We start from the raw sequence: 26,720 nt of genomic DNA on the forward strand, positions 1-26,720 counted from the left end.
AATACATGCCCCTTCGACTTTCCCACATCACAACTCAGAATGATGCTCGGTGTGGAATCATTAAAATTGAGACGTGATTTTAGTATGCTTTTGTTCGTTTTTAATGTATTGGACTTAGTCACCTATAAATTTGGAAGAAAAATAGCACAAGGACTATCTTATTATTTTATCTTCTATAATGTTATTGCATTAGTGTCATTTGAATTGTAAATGAATAAGTGAAAATGAATGTATTCAACGGCAGATTCAGCTCAATGTTTTTGCTTTCCCAGTTAAATGTGTACATTTCGGTAGTGCCTCGCCGTTCCAGTTTTAGATTATTTATACCTTATTGCAACACTTTAAATCATCAGAACTCTCCCATGTATAGATCATCATTCATTTTCAATTGCTTCTCGGATCATCTCGACTTGTCATTCGCTTACAGTCGCTTCCGTAGGGATAGTAGGCGACTTCTGCGAGTGTGACTGTCGAGTGTTTTAATGTGTCTCTTGTCTGTTGAGTTGATGTTGTATGTTTCTGAATCCAGTACTTTTGCACTAGTCCTCGAGGGTATGAATAGTACTGATTATGTTTTTCTATTTCTTTATTTTCTATTATTTTTCCTCTTCTTTCATTGTAATTTTTCAAAATTAATTTTTCTGTACTCTCACTATGTATAATGAACTATTGTAATTGTGTTGTTATGGAAGCAATTTTTGGGAGAAATCCTGTATATGCTTCCATGTTTTTCATAAATAAATAAATTAATTAATTATGGAACCTTGAATCTTTTAGACTAACCTTAGTTCGATCTGAAATTAGCTTAGTTTAACCTTAGTCTAAAATAAGTTTAGTCTAAACCTAGTTTAGTTCAACCTTGGTTTAGACATGGTTATCAACCTTGATAACCTTACTTCAGTTCCATCTTGGTTTAGACTAATATAATTTTAGTGTTAACTTAGTTTAATTTGAACTTGGTTTAAATATATGTAATCGGAAACGTTTGTTAATTGAATACTTACTCGGTATCGAACTCGTAGATGTTGAATAGATTTCGATGTCTCATTTCGGGCACATCATCGATCAATTTCTCCGACACCAGAGGAATTATCCATTCCGGGGATATTCTCTGAAACATTCGTAAAATTAACGCTCATACATTAACTTATCATTCATAAATAAAATAACTATAATTAAAAATAGATATCTTAACCCTTTTTAAAATCGTCTATTCAAGTGAATAGTTATTCACTTGAATAAACTATTAGACAAATTAGAGATCAAATACTTGAACATGTTGTGAATATAAATTGCAAAATTTGATCTCTAATTTGATACATTATATGATTTAATTTTACAAATACAATTTAGTTATTATCCCTTAAAAATCGTCAGGTTTTTATGCCGGGCTCTGTAGGTTCAAGTTTATTTCTTACCTGAGAGTAAAAGACATCTAAGTTGTCGTGATCACTGTTATTTGCACTCTGCTTGGTCTGCACCATTTCCACCCAGATGGTCATCCATTTTTTGGAAAGGTTACCATAATAGTGAGGCAAAAACGCTCCTTCAACTTCCAGACTGATCTGCTGCATGTATGGCCGTCTCATCAACCAATAGCGTAAGTTGATACAAAAATTCAGTTATGGATGATATCGAATCATGAGGGATCACATGAACTCACAATTAAATTAATAAATATTTATAAAGAATTCAAATATATATCATATTGAATAAATTAACTATTGATCAAGAACTGCTTTTTCCTTACATAGGTACAGCGTTAAATAATGTTAATAGAAACAGATCAGCACATTTCATCAGTTGATGAGAAAACAAAAATTATTTATTTCATGCTCAAATCATATACTATAATATTGGGAGAGGACAACAGGCTCAGTCCAAAACTACCCTTTCCCCGAATTTTAGTTAATACATTTTCCAAAATATTATGTTTTCACTTCTACAAATAAAGCTCTTCAAAAATCACTTCAAAAAAGTAAAGCTCTTATAAGTAGAATTATGTGAGTTCTATTGAGAAAAACCATCAAGATCATTAGTAAAATATAGAATAATTAGGAAATGATTTAAGTTGTCCAGAATTCACACATTTGTTTAGCTATATTTTTGTCTAGTGGATCTCATATCTGCAATATTGCAAAAGTCTTGAAAGAGTTTGAAAGCATTTCGATTGAAGTGAATTGCATAAATTAGATTAATTATCATTAATATAAAAATAATATGAAAAGCTTGTAAAGGATATTTCTTATCTCTCTTTCTGGAACTGAAATTTGATGTAAACTACTCATATTCCGCTCACTTTTTGTCGTCAGTATCACCTGAGAACAAACCAATAAGAATAAAATTAATTATTGAACAATTTTGAAACTTTTTTGGAGAAAATGAAATGTTCTTGAGACTGGAGAATATCAAAATTTAAAGAATATAAAATATAAACATCGCCACTGGTATTGGAAGGTATTTCAGTTGTTTTTCTATGCAAATTTTATCTAGAAATTGCCAAAACTATTGATCGACTATTTGCCGTTTCCACACTAGGAATTGAATTCGAATTTTAATCTATTACACATTGCATGTACAACAATAAAATTGTTTGGCAATCATCACATATTACAAATGAAAAACACTCATCAACTAGCCAGTCCTTCAATTTTTTCTATTGTCAATATCCTTAAGATGGTGCGGCATATCATTTTTTGGCTCATATACAGAGTCAATAATCAATAATCAATAATCAGAGTGTTTAAGAAGTAGTGCCGGGCATTTTAAGGTATTGTTCCTGGTTGATAGGAGACTACAAATGTCGTATTTGAAGTGTCCAAAACTTAGCGGTTATCCTCATAGCAGCCATTTTGTTTTTTTCACTTAGGAATTTTTATCTCAAGAACGAAATGTTGTATTGATTTGAAATTTGCCATGAATGCTACAAAGACTCAACTTTAAAAAATAAAATAAAAAATGTTCTATGTACATATTCAAAATGGCGGCCATTTTAAATTTTTGATGGCAAATTTCACGAAAACCGTTCACTTTACAGAAAATTTACAGGAGACAAAAAAGTTAGCAAATTTTATCTAGATTTAAAGGATTTCTTATCTATCAATATTGGTTGGAGAATAAAGGTAGACGTACACAGATCGTCATCGGACGGATCGGATTATTATATTTGATGCATTGTTTTCAATTGGAGTGCGCATACCTATCCGCATCCGTTCAGGTATGCGCACTCCAATTGAAAAAATGCATCAAATATAATAATCCGTCCGATGACGATCTGTTTGCGCCTACCTTTACAGTGAAATTAATTCTTTTCGTACTGCATGAATACACAAGACAAACAAAATCATCTGAAAAACATTGTAAAATCAGCTGTATGGCCATATGAAGCCATACCGAGTTTCAAAGCTTCATCTTAAATACAATTGGAATTAAAAATTTAATATTAATGTTTTAATGGTGAAAAGTGGTCATGCATGCAGTACGGAAAGAATGAATTTCTATGTTATTCTCCAACCGATCTTAATACATAAGGTATCCTTAAAATCTTGATAAAATTTGCTAACTTTTTTGTCTCTTGTGAATTTTCTCTTAAGTAAACGGTTTTTGTGAAATTTGCCATTAAAAATTAAAAATGGCCGCCATTTCGAATATGTACATAGAAAATTTTATTTTTTAAAGTTGAGTCTTTAAAGCATAAATATTCATGCCAACTTTTAGACCAATACAACATTTCGTTTTTGAGATAAAAATTCCTAAGTGAAAAAACAAAATGGCAGCTATAAGGGTAACCGCTGGGTTTTGGACACTTCAAATACGTCATTTGTATTCTCCTATCATCCAGGAGCAATACCCTAAAATTTTCGACACTACTTCTTAAACACTCTGTAGATTGGACTTCTCTCGTAGAACGATGTCCTATGTTGCTGTATTCAGTAGTTGCTCCTTTTCCTTAAACGGTTGGAATAGCATTTAACACCTATCAACCTAAGGATAGTTGTCGGCTCCAATGAAATAGATTCTTGATAAACTGTGAATGGATCTATTGCCTATGAATGAGAAATCCAGTTTTCAGAGCAAATTAACTTATAATCTTCAGATGAATTTACACAAATACACAAAGAAAAATATATCTTAAGCCTAATTATTTCAGAGTTATTACGAACTAAAATACTTATCTAGTTTACAGTTGAAACACAGTGGCTATTGGCTTGAAAATACAAACAGCTATTTAATAACAAACTAGTACACAATAAACTTGTATAAAACTCAATTTAAAACATTAATAAATTCACATAACAGACAATAATTCAGAGCACAAAATTACACACACAACAGCCAGCCATGTTTTCAGAAGAAGAAAAAACAGGAAAAGCCACAAGCCAGAACAGAGAGACCTCAAAAATTCATTGTCCACGCTACAGACACGTCACCAAAAAATTATAACTTACAAGTTTAGAATTCACATTTTATATTTGTTCTCAATAAAACTTTATTTTGAAACTGTTATTTTAAATTTTTATACATATTCTATTTAAATAAACTATTTATCTAGTAATTTGTTAACCCTGCCTCGGTGACACCATGGAACAATGCAACAAACATTTACGATAATAAATTCTCCGTCAAAAAGTTTATTGATGACTCTGACATTTACTATAAAGTTCCATAGATCTCGAATTGAAGATTCGATTCAAATGTGAGAAAAAATGTAATATTACAAATACCCCCCTCTTGACATAAAAAAATTTTACTGTTTGAAAATTTAAAGAAAAAATTTACATTGACCCTAATGAAAATTGTTGAAATTTAAATTCGAGAACAGTAACAATTTTTTCTAGAAAAACATTACATGTCATCCAAAAATATTGAAAATTATTATAAAAATTCATCAATAGTGTTTGTTATATGTTTCCAAACAATATCTCAAAATATAGAATATCAATATTACTTTTGATTTAGTTTTATAATTAAAGGAAAATATCTCAACAGAAAGTTTAATATGTAAAGAATAGTTTTTTGAAATTGCACATAAATTTAATAGATAGAAAAATTTAATTTTTATTGCATAAAAAAATTTAGTATGTTGAATAAAAAAAATTATTATTATTATTATTTTTTTTAAATGAATTGATGAATTGTTACATTTAATTTTCACATAAAATTTCAATAAATCAAAAAATGTTCATTTCTTTCACTATTGACGCGGTTGATTTTATTGATGCACATTTTGGAAAACAGTCCGTTAAGGCACTCAGTATGATTTTCAGTTAAGTGTGACTCCAATGTGATGACGTTAAGTGTTGGGCTGATCTGGATGCACGTAGTGTTGGGCTGATACTTGTAGTCGACTGATGCATATCAAACTCGATACAGGTGACATCTCAGTTAGCATTGCCTCATGCTTGTAGTAGACGGCTGCATACCAAACTCGATACAGGTGACATCTCAGTTAGCATTGCTTCATGTTTGTAGTAGACGGCTGCATTCCAAATTCAATACAGAGTCACATAAATTGTATCATATTTGTAATTATACAATGTACATTTCAGGCTTGAAATGACAATGTAATTCGTTTTTTGGAAAAGAGATAGACGCTGCATACAGGATTAATTTAGGTGAGGATTAATTTAGGTAAGGTTTGGTTTTTTGATATTTTCAGCTTTCAAGGTTTAGAGTTCTGCATACAGGAATAATTTAGGAGAGGATTTTTTGAATCAATTCTTTCATGATACGGTGACTGTTCTTCTGAATTCAAAGTTATGAATGTGAACATGGATGGCAATTACCTCCAGGTAATGCAGTAGTGTTGAAGTTTGAGATACAGAGTCAGCAATAAGCATTGGCATTGCTATTGGCATATGCTTTGGTGTCGGCTTTGGCATCGGCGTTGATATTGGCATTGGCGCAGGCATTGGCATTGGCGCAGATTTTGGCATTGGCGAAGCTATTGGCATTGGCGCAGGCATTGACATCAGCACAGGCATCGGCGTTGATTTTGGTGTTGACATCAGCATTGGCGCAGGCATTGGCGTAGCTATTGGCATTGGTGCAGCATTGGCGCAGATTTTGGCATTGGCACAGGCATTGACGTAGCTATTGGCATTGGCGCAGGCATTGATATCAGCACAGGCATCGGCGTTGATTTTGGTGTTGGCATCAGCATTGGCGCAGGCATTGGCATTGGCGCTGATTTTGGCATTTTGGCGTAGTTATTAGTGTTGATATTGTTGTAGGTATTAGTGTAGGCATCAGCATTGGCACAGATTTTGGCATCAGCATTGGCGCAGATATTGGCTTCGGCGCAGGCATCGGCGTAAATATTGGCGTTGGCATCAGCACAGGCATCGGCATAGATTTTGGCGTAGTTATTGGTGTTGATATTGGTGTTGACATTGGCGTAGTTATTGGTGTAGGCCGCAGCGTAGATTTAGGCGTAGATATTGGCGTAGTTATGTCACACTAGTTCGAAAATCACCCAAATGTTCTTAACACTCTTCATGGTGTTCACTTGTTGCTGATTTCGAGATTCACATGATAACTATTTCAATGTTAATGTCTGTGCTGTACCTGTTATCTTGAAATGCTTATAAACTAAGAAGAAAAACTTGATTAGGCTATCAATACAATCTAATACACATGAAAATTATTTTCAAATATTTATGAAATTTAAATTTGTTAACATCTTATTATACAGTCAGCAATACATAAATTGTGAAATATGGACATATCAATGATAAATTTAAAAAAAAAAATCATTCATTTTCATCTATTCACTGTTCAAATATCAAATTTTAATCCATTCTTCAAAATAGAAATAGAATTTCATAACACCCTGTATCATTATCAAAATTGTAAAAAACAAACATCAGATCATCACAACAAAAATTAATTTCAATACATATTTCAATAATTTCAGACAATTGGTCTTCTATTCACAATCATTTCATAATATATCTGCATTTCATTATCATTTAATATAACATTTCATTTATAGCATTTATAGCAAGTTCATTTCACATTTATGATTTATCATTCAGGGTTTCAAAATTATTTAGTTTTAATTTTGTTCAAAAATTGTATAAAAAGCAAATTATTTAATATTGTTAATCATCGTTTGTTGGATACTATAGTTTATTTCGACTTTTCAATGTTCTAAACACAAACTACATTTCATGACAAAACTTTACTATCAATCATTAAACAAGAAACCATTCAAAACATCAATAATATTTTGCTTCAAAGGCAAACAATATCATAATTAATCATCATTTTGCATCTATGGCAATCAACATAAGTAATCAACACAAAAAATATTATCTTATTACTGCCTCTCTAAGTCATAACCTCTGTTATTCCTTCTTTAGGCAATAATGGGTTTCCATCTCAAAAAACAATCACATACCAGCAAAATTCTAATCAACAAACCCCACTAAAATTCTACATTCACTCCAGCATCCATTTCAAACGATAATCAATCATATCAAAATTTATAGAACAAACAAATTTAAAAATTTTGAAAAAGATATCAATCACAAAAAACTTATTTCAATTAATAATATAACAAAACGTTTTAAATTGAACCATTTATTTTTTAAAATAATTTAAAATTTAAAGACTGTATAATAAGTACAAACATTTCAAGATTATAATACAAAGATGATCAAGATGAATAATGGGTAAATAAGTTCCCTAAAAAATACAAAAAAGAGAAATAGAAAACTGGGTAAATAAATTCCCTAAAACAATACAAAGAAGAGAAAGATTAATTAGAGCCTATCCTACATGTCAGTACTGAACTTTCATGAGGAAGTATATTTAATAAAATATACTACTATGGAATTTTGTAAATTCCAAGTATGACTCTAATTTGTTATAATTGTGAGCTATCACTCCCACAAAAACAACTGGTGAAGGAAAAAATATGTTGACTATTGTGACTGGGTGGAAAGTTCCTAGATGTCTGTAAGGCAATGTGATAGCAGACTCTAGTATCGGACCACAAAAACAAAAGTATGCAAAAGGTTTTACAAACATTTGATGTTGCAGTCTTAAGGTTTTTATATCGCAAACAAGTAGGTCAGATAATCGAGTCCAGCCGTATGTGGTTCACGCCCACACCTCTAAAAGAATGACACCTACTTGTCTACCAAAAATCCAAAGTATTGGACAGCAAAGAAAAAAATAAAATGCAAAATGGGTTAAAAGCCCAGAAGAAAACTATAACCTAATTACATATGGCTTATGGCACGATATGCAATGAAAGATGAGAACATGGGACCAAATTTGCTCTGAAAAACCTAATTACCTAATATGATACCTAAAAAAAAAATAGACATGATTAAAATATGTAATACATGATGAAAAAATATACCACAAGCAAACAATTCTTTACACTACAAAGGATAGATTTTAGAAAAGTTAAGTTTTATCAACAATTTAAAGATTAGGAAAATAAGCTACTATTTCAACTTCTAATATTATTTCAGAAAAAATACAAATTTAAATGACTATGGACAAGATTGGTTAAGATATGCATCATAGAAGAATTTTACTGAACATTACACAAAGACAGGAAAGAATCGAAAATTGAAAAGATTAAGGGCCAAGAAAATAGGCTACAGGAAAGAAAAAAGACACAATTATGGACTCTTACCATACACTGTGTAGCGATTATGCTATTCTGAATCCCGGCATAACACAGGATTCCTAATCATTGTGTACTGGGGAATACCCTTTCATCATGTGATTCACTGTCATCATCTTGTAAATAAGCAACTTGAAACAACCTTTGAATACTAATACATCAATGGTGACTTTGTGTTTTGTTTTCTTCAAGAACATGATTTTATTCATGGGTTCATTTGCTTTAACAAAGCCATTTTGCTCACAAAAGTCAGTCATGTTCACTTGAGAATGCATTGCATACACCTTTTCAATTCTCAGTTGAAAGTTGAACTCATCAACTTGACTCAAAGCAACATTCATTTTGTTTACATTGTTCCTAACCTCCACAGAAACCTGTCTCATGTAAACATTCACTTTACTTATAGTTTTCCTAACCTTCAATGTAGCAATATTACTTTCATGATAGTTGACTTTCAGTGAAGACAACTCCCTACCTACTTCTTTATTCAATTCTACTGTCTCATTAGGGTTGGCTTTTTCAACAACAGTAACTAGGCCTACATTGTCAGAAACTTGAATGAGTTGATCCTGTAACTTAACACTACTATTATCATGCTTCAATTTGTTTTCATCTTCATGATTATCTTTCAATGATTCATGTGCATTTTTCAATAGAAGGTTTATACTAGCCTGCTCTAGTCTAATGCTAGCAAATTCTTGCTTCATTTCATCAAACCTAGCATTTAACTTAGCATTTTGCTCATCAAACCTAGCATTTTGATTTTTAAACATTTGGTCTAACTTAGCATCTTGCTTATCAAACAGTTGTGTTAATGCAGCTATTAACTCATCATCATTTATAATATTTTTCATATTGTATGCCATTTTGCTAGTCTGCACAGATAATATATTCATTACGACTTGATCTCTCTTGAACCAATTTCCCACTCAGCAACAAACCATTCACAACCTATCAAGATATCTATCTACTAATAATTTCTATAACCAGGGATTTCATGGTGTACCATTTGGGACATATTTATTTTGTAACTCGGTCCCACCACAGGGTAACATTTGCCGTGCTACCAATTTTTCCTTAAACGGTTGGAATAGCATTTAACACCTATCAACCTAAGGATAGTTGTCGGCTCCAATGAAATAGATTCTTGATAAACTGTGAATGGATCTATTGCCTATGAATGAGAAATCCAGTTTTCAGAGCAAATTAACTTATAATCTTCAGATGAATTTACACAATACACAAAGAAAAATATATCTTAAGCCTAATTATTTCAGAGTTATTACGAACTAAAATACTTATCTAGTTTACAGTTGAAACACAGTGGCTATTGGCTTGAAAATACAAACAGCTATTTAATAACAAACTAGTACACAATAAACTTGTATAAAACTCAATTTAAAACATTAATAATTCACTCAAACAGACAATAATTCAGAGCACAAAATTACACACACAACAGCCAGCCATGTTTTCAGAAGAAGAAAAAACAGGAAAAGCCACAAGCCAGAACAGAGAGCTAGCATTTCCATAGTACTGGCTTGGATTTCGTAATGAAATTAATGCAAACGTATTTAGAAATGTTTTTGAACCGTGCGACTCCACGACGTTTTAACCTGAAATTAGGCCGGGCGCTCCACGTGTTTTCTTGCAAATTGGAAAATTTGAGTGGAAGAGCGGCAGTTCTAAACGAGTCATAACCGCGAGAATATGTAGTCACAGAACAAGTCTAGCCTCTAAATTAGGCTTCGGCCTATTTAGATGGAAAATATCCTTATTATTTTGTATAATTTGAAAGCATGTAGTCTGGAAAATAGTAGTTGAAATGTAAACGTGAGTGATTCTGAGTGCCGATTTATTTGTTAAACTTTCGATTCCATGGTGAGTATAAAAATTATTTTATTAAGCTCGAATAGATTGACCAGATAAATTGACCGAGGCCCTAAATTTATTGTAGAGTGAGTTAGCAAATTCTTGTCTAAATATCAATATATTATGAATCGTAGCGATAAAGTCTCAATTTGAGAAATATTCTTTGAAATTAATTTTTTTAATGTTGTAATTTTGAAACAAGTATAATTGAATAAATAATCGGATTGGTTACAGTGAAGATCATGATTCGATGTAACAGAATTTCAAACATGACCGATAATTCTATGTTTGAATGCAACTAATAAATTAACTTAATTGTAGTTCAGACACTGTGTTACTTGTAAATATTTGAAAAACACTTACTTTTCTTGGAGTATTGAGGAATTCATTTCGCTCCTGAAGAGGAGCTTCATCATCCTCAGGTTCAAATATTCCTCAATACTCCAAGAAAAGTAAGTGTTTTTCAAATATTTACAAGTAACACAGTGTCAGAACTACAACAGAGTTATTATAGAGTGTTTCGTCATGGAAAGCAACATCAATAATAAATTAATGTCAGTAGCATTTCTAAAAATCTTTCATTTGACATCCCTGGCTCGTGATAAGTTACTTAGTTGCTAAAACAGGTGTTGTTAATAGTGGAGATCTTGGCATTTGCATGAACGAATCCATCCAAAGCTCCCAACCGTGGATTCAAATAATTTGAACAGGTTAATAGTTGAGTGGAGATTTTACCAGAAATTTGTATATTTTTTCCTTGTTACAAGATTGGGTCATACATAAATTCCCCCCTGGCTTCCCACCCGTTACAAATGAAGTCAGTTGTGGGGTAGTGTTATATTAATACCTCCACCCGTTACAATGATGTCAGGTTTGGGGTACCTAATGTTTTAATATCTTAACCCGTTACACATGATAGCCCCCTGTGGGTTGGGGGAGCTTTGAGTCAATCATCGTACTCAAGAATGTGTTGAAAACCAGAATTCACCCACAGTATCCATGCTTGTCGTAGGAGGCGACTAAAAAGGACCTCAAGGCAACTCCAGAAGTTGCCTTGCCTTCAAACCCACGGGTGCTGCCCCATCAGGGCAGTTTGGAGGGGCAAAAGGAAAACCCAAGAAACCAGAGATGAGTGAAACTCCAGGCACAAATGTAGGTTAAGAGGCTAAGTCGAGGGTGACCAGGTGCCCTAGAGACAATTTGGCGACCCCTCCTTCAGCGGGAGGTCCTATAAAGAAGCCAGGAGTGAAACTCACGTGTAGGTCACGATTTTGTGGGTGGAGAGACCAAAACTCACCACTGCTCAAAGAAGGACAGCCATTTAGGCAAAACTTCTTGGGAGAGGTGAGGCTTCTGACCCTGCAGAGTTTCGGTGGGGCAAAAAGAAAAACCCAAGAGATCAGAGATGGGTGAAACTCCTGGCACAAATGTGGGTCAAGAGGCTAAGTCAAGGGTGGCCGGGCGCCCTAGAGGCAGTTTGGCGTCCCCTCTTTCAGCTGAAGGACCTACATAAAGACCAGGAGTGGAACTCACGTAGGTCACGAGGACTAATCAGTCTGAGGAGACTTCCAAGCATATCACACTGGATTGCAACCGGGTGATGAATGGGATTTTAGTATAGGGAAAACTCCTGGTTCTTGTAAAGCTAATAGTGAATTTGTGATTCTTTTTTGGCTCAAAATTTTGCAGAATTACTAAAAAAATTCAAATTTGTAGAGATTTTAGTAGAATATTTTTGGTTTTAATTAGTGTTTGAAGATCAAAATTTAAAATTTGTAGTTTAGTCATTAGTTTTGGAGTGGAAATTGGACTTTTTGAAGTGAGAAGTGAGTCATAACCTCATTCTTTTTTGAAACTTTTATTTTTTAAAAATTTGGGAGAAGACAGTTTTGGGCTATGCCTGTTGTCTTCTCCCAATCATATTATATTGTAATCATGATTTGTGAAGGTCAATTAAATAAATAAACACAGATATTGGTTTGCCTAACTAACATACTACTTGCGAACACAATAAGCTTCGGTTGACCTGTGGGGTTCTTTGAACCTTTGGATCCTTGAATCCGTCCCTTCAAAAACAATAAACAATAAACAATACATATCATAACTTCATTGAGATACATCTCACTTACCATAAGAAATATCCAGCAGACGACCAAAGCGGTGAGCTTAGAATATCTATAAAGAGGTGTGCTGTTTCTCTTTCCATCAAGTTCATCTTCCACATCAACATCAAACATAGCAATTCTCTCTTCATCAGGTACTGGTACTACCATTATTCTACAAAATCAAACAAAGAAATTACAAATTATTACTAAACGAAAATCTAAACTAAATGCTGCAAAGCACCATGAAAACTTCTGATACTGCAAATATTCATTCATTCATTTCATTCCATTTTTCATCCCACTGACCACCTATGAAAGGGGTGTAAGGATTTGTCAACTATAATCTAAGTCGTCAATCTTTGCATTCCATAATGCAAAAAGAATTCCTCACTGGAATAAGAACAAACCTGCAACAACTCCTCCCTCACCTTAAGGCTATGCAAAGGCTAAAAATAAACTTTCTACTCCTGATATTTTTCCAAGTTTTTTCGATTTGTACCGTATATCATCAAGCTATCAAAATGAAAAAGTTTTCTCAGAGAGAAATAAAGAGATAAATCCATGAGATTTAGAGGATAGATTCTTCATGGTATTGTTGATCTAATAAAACAAAAAAAATTCTGAAAATATCAATTTTTGGAAAAGTTATTCAATTTACCAAAAATAACTCAACTAAAAGTTATTTTTGGTTATTTTTAGTAAATTGAATAACTATCTTAAAAATTGATATTTTCAGAAAATTTGTGTTTTACTAGATCAACAATAACATGAAGAATCTATCCTCTAAATCTCATGGATTTATCTCTTACCGAATTTGAAATGTTCTGTCCCAAAAATTTAAACTAGGGGCGCTCATATCTCAAAAAGTAATGATCAGAAAAAAATGTTTTCCTGAGAAAACTTTTTTATTTTGATAGCTTGATGATATACAAATCAAAAAACTTCGAAAAATATCACGAGTAAAAAGTTTATTTTTAGCCTTTGCACAGCCTTGATTTTTACCTGTATGAGCCTTAACTCGTGTTAGCAATGAATTATAAAGCCGAATTCCTGTACTCTTTACCACCCTCTCATACACACCAATTCGATGAATGTCGTCTCTGAGGTTTTGTCTATATCTGGTATTGTATGAGTGGAACAACTCTTCTGATTGAACCTATCTATATTCTTATCAATAAAACAAAGAACCTTCAAAATATATACACCTGGTAGTGGGAGAATCTTCAACTCTTTGAAAAAATCTCTACAACTTGCTCTAACAGATTTACCCACCATCACTCTAACTGCCCATTTTTGAATCCTAAATATATGTATTGCATGAGTTGAATCGCCCCAAAATATAACACCGTATAAAAAAAGAGAATGGAACACAGAAAAATAAACACTTCTAAGCGTTCCTGTATCCAGCAACGTGGGGTCCCATCTGACCGAATCCCAAAAGGTCGAAGAGTATACTTTCCCATATGGTCGAATCCCATCTAGCCGATGAGATTCGATCAATTGCGACGAACTACAACATTTTTCTATCAAATGGGATTCGACTGTTTGAGAATCGGTCAGATGGGAAAATCAAATCTTCGACCTTTTGCGACAGTTGAGATTTTCGGTCAAATGGGATTACTATTAAAACTTTTCGATCATTTGGGATTCGACCATTTGGGAAAGTACAAGTTTCAATTCTACCATTTGGGACTCTTCAATTTTCGATCTTTTGCGACAAAATAATAGTTTCGACCAAATGGGAATCGGTCATTTGGCATGCCACCTCCAGCAATTTCTTCATGGTTCTAAGAAGATTGTATTTCTATATAATATTGAATTTCTATCTAGCTGTTTACCCTGTTGTCAACATTTGCAGTAGCAGAAGTCTTCGGGGTGATTTGCTGCATTAAATTTTGGTCTTTCGTTCAATAATAATTATTAATTCATTAGCATTTGAATGGATGCAATATCTCAGTGGTTTCTATCTGTAAATAAATTACATTTTCCTACATTTACGTTGAAAAGTGGCCATTGCTGCACTGATTACAGAACGCAAAGAATCACTTTTCCGCTCTAGTGCGGGAAAAATTTTTCTGCACTCCAGATTTGCAACATGGCAACGCAATAGTTATTTATATATCTAGAGTGAAAAGTACGACTTTTTCTCCCTGTGGGAAAAAGTTTGAAGCCCCGAGGCGAAGCCGAGGGCAGCAATTTTCCTGAGGGAGAAAAAGTATTTTTCGCTCGTGATGTACACAACATTTTTCCTCCATCTACATTTTTTTATAGAAACTGCAAATAAAATCATTCTAATAACTTACGTATTGGTGACAATGATTCCTAACAACATAACCTAAATCTAAAACCTAAAAACCGGTCGTCTGATTGGCACTGCCGATTGCGCTATCTATCGGCAAAAGTTGAAACAATTATATCAGCTGAGCAGCTACCAAAAATGGCTGACTCCAGATCACGCGGTTCAGATTTGAATTGCAGATCAAAAATATTTGTTGGCTGGTATTTTGAATAGAATAAAATATTTTAAAAATTGTATAAATTTTTATCGTCTACTAATATTAAGAATATAATAATTATCATACAAACATATATTTCATAAGTTAATCAAATTTCTGGTTGTGGTATTGAATTCAGTTGACTCAATGACAGACACCTCTATTATGCTTTCTCATCTGAGCTTAGACCTTCTAACCTATTACAATGTAAGTTTCAAAATAGAGATGCTCCCCATGTTATTTAAATGGAGTCACTTTTACTCCCTAGGGAGTTTTTCTGTTTTTTACTACCAAGAGCGAAAAAGTGACACTTTAGTATTAGGTTTCAGGGAGTAAAGTAAGTACTTTAGACAGTAGGTGGAGGAAAAATACTTAGTAGGTTATATGGAGCAACAGTGCAGCAAAATCAAAATGAAGTTGGTAACAGTGACTGCTGTGGCTGCTATAGTGAGCAGAGGTGCAACGAAGCACAACGCGCTAATTATTATTCATTATATTATAACCAAGGACAACGAGGACTTTAGGATTTTAGGATTAAGGTTTTTATCAATAATAAAATTACACAGAAAAACATTTGATGGATTTCAGGCAATTTTACCCATAATTACCCACTTTTCATATTCAATGGTAACTGTAGGAAAAACTTAATGTGAAATACGTGCGCAAAGTTCCTCTGCTGCACTCAAGAAACCATTCCGCCCTCGCCTACGGCTCGGGCGTAAACGTTTCTTTCGGTGCAGCAAACTGACACTTTGCGCACTAGTTGCACAAATAACTATTTCACACAATGGAACACAAAGCCTTAACAGAGAAGGGAGTTGTGATCAACGCTATATAGTTTTATAAGTAACAATTATTGTATAGAAAAGTGTTGATAATAAAGGAAAGTTTTAGAGATTCACATATCTATAGTGAGGTTCACGTTATAATGAACGTAGTGTTTGATTAGCAATGGTATTGCTATCCTTGTTAGCGCTTGAATAGCGTTATCTCTTTCTCGCTTTGCTCTGTTGACAGATCGTCTTTTAACAATGTAAAATTAATAATTACTTGGGTGTTGATAGGAAATGACATTGGGTAATACGGCAAGGCAGAACATCCGAAAGGATCTCTCTGCCAATAAAAGCCATAAGAATAAATAAATAATTAACAAAATATTTCATTTAAATTATGAAAATTCATTATTAAATTATTGAAAAATATAATTTCATGCTTGATGAAATATACTAATTGATTATTTTAAACGAGAATGAACAGTTAATATAACATCAATAATTTGTATCAGCTACCGTCTGTAGAAGGCATAAGACAGAGGATCGGCAACGTTGTTCTTCTATCTTTCTCTACTGCCATTATAACGTGGAACTCACTATAGTTGTAACTCATTCATCAAACTGCTGAAGAGAATGAGGCGATGGAAAATAAATGATCACATGTAAGGTGATCACAACAACCCTATCCTTTTAAGTAAAAATTATTGTAAATTGAAGAGAAAAATTGATAAATCAGTGAAAAATAAGGAAAAGCTTCAAAGATTAACATTTCTTGTTGTGACATATTCATCAGTCGACTGAACAATCTCATCCTTATAAGTAAGTAAAAGTTGTAAATTAATCAGATAAATGAATAAATCCGTGTAAAATAAAGGGGAGTTTCAAAGATTCACATTTCTAGTTGTAACTCACTTATCAGATTCCTGAGATTGAGGCGATTTTTTTTTTTTTTTTTTTTTTTTTTTTTTTTTTTTTTTAAGATCACGTCCTAAAGACTCCAGTCATGGGGTATAAGACAAGTCATGTTATTACATAATAATTCTAACACTAAGTAGTTCAACCTAGTTTAGGTTTGAAAGGAATTCTTGTACACTATAAAAAGCTCTATCAACTAAATATTTTTTAATTTGTTTTTTGAAAATCTTCAAATCATCATTACTTTTCAAGATTTGAGGTAGCTTTTTATAAAATTTCCTACCAATATAATCTGGTTTTTGTTCAAATAACCTACTATTGTGACCCATTATATGATAATCTGCTCTGTTTCGCGTATTATACTCATGAACATCTGAATTCTGGATCACACCACTCGTTTTCACATGCATTACAACTTCATATACATACAAAGATGGCACAGTTAATAGACCAAGCTTTTTAAATAAAGGCCTACAAGAGTCTAACCTATTCACTTTCTCTATACATCTGAGTGCCTTCTTTTGAATCTTAAACACCCTGTCCATATTTTGTTGAGATGAATTACCCCATACTAAAATAGCATACCTAATATGAGATAGTATAAGTCCATGGTAAGCAGTTAACAGTAGTTTTTTATCATTCAGCCTAGCAAGCTGCCGCAGGACAAATACCCCAGATGATATCTTATTACATATCCTCTCAATGTAAGGATGCCATGTTAATTTCCTGTCCAATAAAATTCCCAAGAATGCTACTTTCTCTTCTTGGTCTAATTCATTTTCCTCTACAAACACATTTATTTCTCTATCCTCTACTGAATTATATTTACTTTTGAATTGTAGGAATTGACATTTCTTACTATTTATTGTTAATTGCCTGTGCTTCAAGAATTGGACAATTGACTGTACTCCAGTAAAAGCATTTATTTCTAGACTATCTAATAAATAATTGTTAAAGATAAGCGATGTGTCATCAGCAAACAACAGAGCTCTGTGATCTTTTAACTCTTTTGGTAATTGGTTCACATACAACAGAAACAGTAAGGGACCCAGAATTGAGCCTTGAGGTACTCCAGCCTGGACCTCCAGTTTTTGAGATTTAATTTTTACTATTTCATTCCCATCCACCTTGGTAAGCTCAACACACTGGTTTCTACCTATGAGATATGATTCAAACCATTTTAGTTCTATACCATTCACACCTACAGTTTTTAGTATTTCCAATAATATTCTATGGTTCACACAATCAAAAGCTTTGGATAAATCAAGAAATATTGCGGCTGCCTTCTCACCTGAATCTATTATATCTATTAGTCTTTCAACAAGGGATACTATTGCAGTCTTAGTAGATTTCCCTTTCTGGAACCCATGCTGTTCATCACATATGAAATTAATTTCTTCCAGGTGCATCAATAGCCTATTTAAAACTACTCTTTCAAAAATTTTACTTATTACATTTAGAATACTAATGGGTCTATAATTTTCAACTCTTTCAGAATCACCGCTCTTGAAAATTGGCAAAATTTTTCCTTGTTTCAGATCATCAGGGAAAATACCCTGCTCTAGTGAAGTATTAAGGAGATGCATAAATAAGGGTCCAGTAATTCATTTTCACATTCTTTTAAAATTTTGCTTGAGACCCCATCCAATCCTACTGTTTTTTTGTTATTCAAATTTTTTATTATTCTTGACAACTCATCTCTTGATAATGGATGAAATTTAAATACCTTTTCAATTGGCTCAGCATTTAATGTAGTTGTATTACAAGTATTAGTGTTCAGTGACTTTTGGAGATTATATGCAACCTGTTGATAATACTTATTGAAAAAGTTACAAATGTCTATACTATCATCCATATAATTTCCATGTTCATCGATTATCCTAGGGACATTAGTAACTGTATCTTTTTGAGCTGCTCTCCTATTTCTATTAATTACCTCCCAAACAGCAGAGTTAAAATTGGTACTAGTTGTTAATATTTCAGCTGTTTTCTTACACTTAGCTTTCCTCACTTCTTTTGCATAATTTTTCTTTAGACATTTGTATTTGACTTCACTCGGAACATCCCTCACTAATTTAAATTCCTCATAGGCTTCCCTAACAATATTTCTTTGAGTAAGAATATCTTCAGTTATCCATTCATCTACTTTGTCCAATTTACTTTTTACTTTGACTTTTTTTATTGGACAGCATACACTAATGTGAAATCTTAGAGTATCAATGAATTGCTTATATTTGTAATTTAGGTTACAACTGTTATAAACACTACTCCAATTTTCTTGAAGCAGTTCCTGCTTCAAACAATTTATATTTCCTAGCTCATATTGCTGAATTTCTTTCACAAAAGTTTTTTTTCTGCTTGCGATGGAAAATAACTGACCACATGTAAGGTGATCACGGTATCCCTTTCCTCATAAGTAAAAATTGTAAATTAAAGGGATAAATATCCGTGGAAACAAGGGTAAATTCATGATAAATACATGATGATAGTGATAAAATTTCCAATTATAACTCACTCATCAGTCCGTTGAGATAGGGGTGACGGTGGACAGCTGATCACATTTTGCTGAGAGGTAGGCGTGTTGTTAGAATCGGTGACAATCACTTGGAAATCGGGGTTAGGAGGGGGTCCAACCTCCCCCCCTGAACTGGGCTCCTCCTCCTCATCCTCCTGCCCCTCCAGCAGGGGTGCCGTGTCTGATTCACCTACCACCTCGTTTGTAGTGCTCACATCATCTCCTCTCACTTCATTCTGTCGACTTACTTGCTGAGGTAGGACACTAGAAGAGGATAAAAAATTAGTGATTAATCTAGAAAAAAGAATAAAGGGGTACGGCACCGTATAGACTTATAAAGATAAATCGCACTAAAAATAATAATAATATCGAGTGACCTGGCCGGCTCAAATCTGGTGTCAGAGTTTTCAGGTCGCAACTGATCAATTTCAGGGCCTCTGACATGACCTAACAACTGCTTTTTTGGCAACCGGGACCGACGGCTTAAGGTGTCCATCCGAAACACGGGAGTGGCCCGAGATAAATATCTTGCCCTGGCCGGGATTTGAACCCGGGCCTCTGAATCATAAAGCCAGCATCTGATCCACTCGACTACAACCACTCCACTAAAAAAATATATAGAACATAAGATATATACATAGATGTTATTCTTCAATTTTTACTAGGCTTGTCGCCTATGGTACAATTTTACAAATAATTTTTTTAAACATCTTTATTGCCCATAAAAACAAAATACAAAATAAAAACTTACAAAATAAATGTTCTAGATTATAATATTATGCTATTTTACAAATAAATTAAAATTACATGGCACCACCCAGCAAGGGCAAAACCCTGACCGCTGAGTGAGAGTATCAGCTGTTTAGACAATATAAAAATTTATTTACTAATAATCAAAGCTACAAAAAATCGAAGTTCAACAATAAATTACTAGTAATTATAATATTTGACTGATGTCGAAGAAAAATTTTTGTATCACCCACTTATTTATCTGTTCCATCCTCTGTCTACCCCTATTAGAAAGAGATTCTGACAATGCATTTGGCATGATATTTATTATTTTTGAGCTAAGATACCCCAATTGTCTTCGCACTATTGTCAAATCTGAATAGTTAATATTAATTTTAATTGTTACATGACATGATTTCATTACATTCTTATAATAACATGATCTCATGATAATTTATTTATTTATCATTTACAATCAACTTAAGGACAAAGAAACAGACCACAGTCCAAAACCTCTTTTCACCCCAATTTTATTAAATAAATTGTCCAAATAAAGGTTATGTGCGACTTTCGAATTATTCACTAATTTCCACATTGAAACAAAACACAAACACTTGAAATAATATAATGTGTGACATTGTAGTATAATAATTTACATGATCATATAATAATTCATAATATAGTGAAATAAAAAGGCTGAATATATATATATATATATATATATTATATATATATATATATATATATTATATATATATATATATATATATAATACAATCAACAAAAATAAGATGCCATTAGGTATTTTGATATACAGGTATAAGCAGGTGTCAATCAACGCTCCAATCCCCCAGTAAAACGAACAAAAATTATTGTTACTGCATAATAATTATTCCAAATTTCCAATGAAACAATTATTCACAATATCTACAAAAATGTTTGAGATCAATGATAAGAGATCAATTTGAAAAAAAAACATAAAAAACCCGAATAGAGATAAATTCCACTAGAAAACAATACAAGATAGGAGATCAATTTGAAAAAAATAGGGATACGGTATCGTATAGCCGAATAGAGATATAAATTCCACTAGGAAATATAGAAGATAAGAGATCAATTTGAAAAATAAACAGGGGTACGGTACCGTATAATGGAGATAAATTTGAAATTCTTTTTTCATAAGGGTACCGTGAACTATATTTATGTATCACATAGTGAACTTTCAATTTGTCTATTCTTTTTCCTGATATAAATCATACTTTCTGTCAATTAAAGCTGGATTTCCACACACCAATGACAGTGAAAGTGGCCGGCTCAGTGAAAATATAATTTCATTGAGTTCTGATTGAGCTTTTCACACTACCAAGCAAGTATGAATAATCCAATTAATTATTATTATAGAAATTTCTAGTACCCTCTTCATACTTTTTTATATAAACACATTAAATAGCTAAACAATTCAAGTGCGGTAGCTCTCTATGAAAATACTTCATATGAGTAATCCTATTTGAGCTTGTGGTTATAATATTTCCACTGTACAATTCACAAAATTGTTCCAGTAATTAGTTTTTTACTTGAATATGTGTAACGCTAGTTCGCCGCCATGGTGCACATTGGGTAACGCTAGATGGACTAGCATATAATGGTGGTCAGACAAACTTATGTTCTTCTGACCAAAAACTACACAACATCTTGAAGAAATTGAATAAAATATAGTATAGCCTATATGTAGACATTTGAGACTCATGATATGTGTTGTATATCTGCCATACGCTAAACAAATCATTTTCACTGGTGTGAGAAAATCTGGTTTAAATTTATGTTTATTTTTCACAATCAGTTTGCGAGTTTATAATTTTGAAAATGAATTTGAAGAATAGGCTAATAAATAGCATATTTTTGATACTCTAATTCAGTAACTTTTATTATATTTGAATGAATTAAATGGCACTGGTAATAAAAAGTACGCCAGTACTGAGGTACTGGAGAAAGCATTGTAGCCTCTTTTCAAGAAAAATATTTAGTAAATATTTACTACTAAAGTAATGTTAAGACCAGAGTCAGAGAAAACTACTATAAAACTGCTGTATTCTGTGCCAGAATCTAGAAGTGGTATACCTACCTTGGACGAATATCCACTGAGGGCTTTATTCCTCTGATATGCTCCTCATAGCCTTTCTTGAATTTGGCTAGAATTGGATCCATTTTTATTTCGTTTGGGAGCTCATTCCACACTTCATAAGAACGGACAGTGAAGTTCCTACAAGAAAAATAAAATTCACCAATTAACTGTTGGTAGCAATGATTAATATACAAGAAAAATACTATTAATAACAGGGAAATTTGATGATTTTTCCCCTCTGAACTCTCGGCACTAATAATATAATTTAATATAATAATAATTTCTCTGGATGTTGGACATCACATTCAGAGGCGTTCATTCATGAATTCAGGAACATCACATAATATTTTTGAAAATTTTCAATAATATAACATCATTCAAAGTTTTCAAAATGATATGTCACTGATTAGGAGTAGGCTACTTAAAAAATAAGACTACTGAGTTTAGACTAATTGACCGAGGTGTAAGATTCAAGTCGACGGTTTTGCATTTCCCTTTATTTTTATATGTTTTTTTGTTCCGCATTTACAGCGAAACGCAGCAATAGATTTTCATGAAATTAGACAGGTATGTTCCTTTTTGAATTTCGCGTCGACGTATACATACTATACATACGGCTTTTTGAAATTTTGCATTTTAAGGATAATACAAAAGGGAAAGGAGTCTCCTTTGAACGCCAATATTAGAGTAAAAATCAGACTTTAGAATAATTCGTCATAAATCACCTGCCTAGTGGACTATAAAGGTAGACGCACACAGATCGTCATCGGACGGACGGCACGCATCGGACGATTAGATTTGATGCATTGCTTTCAATTGGAGTACGCATGCCTATACGATGCGGATAGGTATGTGCACTCCAATTGAAAACGATGCATCAAATCTAATCGTCCGATGCGTGCCGTCCGTCCGATGACGATCTGTGTGCGCCTACCTTAATACTACCCGTTCAAAAACATCGAACATCTTGAAAATGTATCTTTCCATCAACGTTGTAGACAGTTGCAGCCAGACCTGATAACAGCGCTCACACTCACATTCCGGGACTATACGTCACGGTACGATAGGACAGAAAGCTCTATGTTTATTTAGGATTTTTTCTAGACATTTTAAATTGATAAATTATTTATTAATTTTTGAGAAAACATAACAACATGTCAATGTAACTTATTGAGCGCGAGGTCTACTGTTCACAGAACTACTAGTCTATTCTGAATTCAGAAATAGTCCCCTAGTTCCCATAGACCTGGACTACCACATATAAGATAAGTAAACATAATACGGTACAGTGAACATGTTATTCCAATGAGTTCTAATGGAAGTAGGCCTATTCATACTCGGCCGTACTGAGGAGAACTCATATAATATTTTCAATGTATCTGACCCTTACACTGATACCATAGCCACCTCTAATACAAGGCCGCGGCCTACGATATTGCAACGTCGCAGTGTAGGCCTAGAATCTAATACATGATTGGTAAAAAGATTTTTTAAAATACCAGCTGATCTTTTTCACCAATCATGTATTAGATTGTTGGCCTACACTGCGACGTTGCAATATCGTAGGCCGCGGCCTTGTATTAGAGGTGGCTATGGTGATACTGATACGTGAGAATCCACCTTAAAGCTTCTCTCTACACTTGTGTGTCACTCTACACTCTATGATCGCGAAGCATCTACAATTTTGAAGCTTGTACCATAGAGAAACAATAGTGTAAGTAGATATCCCATGGTATAGGAAGTTTATGTCGTAACTTCTACTGTTATCTCAAGCCAATAGTCCACCTAGTTCTTTTCCTTGGAGCTGTCTGATACTGGTAGTCTCTCATATTGTGCCGTTCATACACTCTTACCCCAACAAAACAGTGAAAATCGACAATAATCGACAGTAATCGGCTTGAGATAACAGTAAAAGTCACGACATAAACTCCCTATACCATGGGTTATCTACTTACACTATTGTTTATCTGTGCTTGTACCTTGTACCTTTAATCCAGCTTCAATAAGCTTCCCAGTATACACTATAGTCACTCTACACTCGTGAAGCAAAATCCTACTATACTACTATAGTGAGGTCCACGTTATAATGGCAGTGGAGAAAGATAGGAGAACAACGTTGCCGACACACTGTCTTGTCAATGCCTTCTATAGACAGTAGCTGATACAGGTTCATTGATGTAATACTAACGGTTCATTCTCGTTTAAAATAATGAATTATATTTATTAAGTGAGGAATTATATTTTTCAATAATTTAATAATGAATTTTCATAATAATTAAGATGAAATATTTTGTTAAACAACGTCTTGTCATAAGCATGAAACACTATGAAAGCATAGACTTGAGAATGTACAATAAGTTGCCATTGGATATCAAATGTTGTGAAAATATTGTTATTTTTAAAAAATTACGTTTTGAGTGGCTGGTTCTGAGACCTTTCTATTGTTTGACAGAGTTTTTCGATTCTGATTGATGTAATTTTACTTTATGACTTTAAACTATTGCTTTGACTTTATTATTTTGTAATTGTATAAATTGTATTACCATGACTTTGTCAATTATCTATATTGGTCTACGACAATAACATCTATTTATTATTCATTAATTAATGATTAATTCTTTAAAGCGAGAAAGAGAGATCGCTATCCGCTTTGTTGACTGATAGACAAGGATAGCAATACCATTGTTAATCAAACACTGCTTGGACCTCACTATAGTTTTTTCTTCAAGAACTATAGTTTATTTTATTGCAAACATACAGTTATTATTCAAGTTTGATTCAGCTCTAGCAGAGATTAGATATTAATTCTTTGACTACTTTTCTTATAAAGATTGCTATTACTTTTCTAAAATGTCTTAAGCTGGGTTTACACCAAAGTTATTAACAAAATGTTAATAACTTAATCCTTATAGATTCTATTAGATAGAACGGAACTTGACAAACACATAATGTTCATCATGTGTATGATAAGTTATGTTTAATCTGATAGAATCTATAAGGATTGAGTTAACATTTTGTTAATAACTTTGGCGTAGCTTTAGACATTTTAGAAAAGTAATAGCAATATTTATAAGAGAAGTAGTCAAAAAATTTATATCTAATCTCTTTTTTTAAGTATTCTTTTCCCTACAGTACTATTGAAAAATGAATAAACTCATAATATTTCATTTGAAAATACTCACTCAGGATCGCAAATATATTCTTTGTCGCTGTTAGTCGGAGAGCTGTCTTCTTCCATGTCTCTGAAAAAGTTTGAAAGTATTTTAATTAATTTATTTTTTAGTTTCTTACAGAATACTACTGCATCTATATTTATTATGTACTAATCAAGTATTTTTATAGGGCTACATGTATGTTCAATTTTTCAATTACAGAAAACACTTATACCTTTATTATAATTTATATCATACGACTGGTTTCAATTATGAACTATTACTTTGATATTCTATCTAAAATTCAATCAGAGGTTATCCTGAAACGTAGGTATTGAAAGAATTTAATCAGTGCTGAGAGATAAGAACAAAAATTGTTGGAACAAAAGTACCAGCGATACCTAAGTAGTACATCAACTTTTAACCATGCATGAAATTATACAACAGAATCATATTTGAAACTAGTAAACGCAATACTGTTGATTTTATTCGAGTCTCATTATTTTGAGACCAATTATTACAACTCATTCCCAAATGAGACAATTACAACTCATTGGTCTCAAATGAGACCAAGTAATACAAATCATTCAGACATTTTCACGATTTTTTGAAGTCATAATCTGCGTAATTTCTTTAATTTTGTATTACTTCTTCTCAATCAATAAAGTCCTCTTCTTTGGAGTAAGATTTCATAATCAGCTCAAATATAGCCAATTATATAGTAAATTAAGGTGACATCTAATGAATTTTGAAATTTTGAGCACTATTACTGTATTAATATTACGATAATAGATTAATTAAATAGATTAGTAGATAAATATTCTAATTCTCACCTCATAAATCCAACCAGATTTGAAACAAGATACAATACAATTTGTAATCGACGGACACGTTCTTCTCAACCGAACCGAAGCAAGTTTAAAATCAAGGAATCTCAACCAACTGAACAGAAATGAGTTGAAAATGAAGGATTTCTGCAAGCAAGCAAGCTGCTACATACATTCAGGATAAGATAGTGATATCAAAGCTGCGTCTCACAATTATTATCATCTATCATCTGAACTTCGGCTTTTTATCATGACTGAATTGCATTAGCAATGATAATTTAGTAGGAGAAAATTGTATTGTTAATTATTTATCAATGAAGGGTTACAGTATTCTTCTTATTATTATTGTATGAAAATCAGAGAACAAAGATTTGTAACTCGTATTGATGGAAGATTTTATAGGAATTGCAATTAAGCAAATGCTGGAATATAATAAAAATTAATTCGAATATCAAATATTCTTTCGGACAGTTTCACTCAATAAATTTCCTTCAGCCATTAAGTTCTCCGGTCAATATTTGCAGTAGCAGACGTCCTTGATTTTATTGACCGAGCGAAGTGAGGTCTAAGA

The 26,720-nt window shown here is 32.8% G+C and overlaps 1 protein-coding gene across 1 annotated transcript in view; it reads right to left on the minus strand.

The window, feature by feature from the left end:
• LOC111062928 (P protein) overlaps window positions 1-26,312 on the minus strand; it is a 57,727-nt gene extending 31,415 nt beyond the window's left edge. Inside the window, 8 exon segments of the mRNA XM_039431313.1 lie at window positions 1,005-1,111; window positions 1,419-1,600; window positions 2,243-2,318; window positions 12,646-12,793; window positions 19,320-19,583; window positions 22,171-22,308; window positions 25,353-25,412; window positions 26,156-26,312. Of these exon segments, the coding sequence (XP_039287247.1) occupies window positions 1,005-1,111; window positions 1,419-1,600; window positions 2,243-2,318; window positions 12,646-12,793; window positions 19,320-19,583; window positions 22,171-22,308; window positions 25,353-25,412; window positions 26,156-26,160 (980 nt within the window). The 5' untranslated portion in view covers window positions 26,161-26,312.
• Window positions 26,313-26,720: the final 408 nt, after the last annotated feature.

The sequence above is a fragment of the Nilaparvata lugens genome, chromosome 6, assembly GCF_014356525.2.
Source record: "Nilaparvata lugens isolate BPH chromosome 6, ASM1435652v1, whole genome shotgun sequence".
Lineage (NCBI taxonomy): Eukaryota > Metazoa > Arthropoda > Insecta > Hemiptera > Delphacidae > Nilaparvata > Nilaparvata lugens.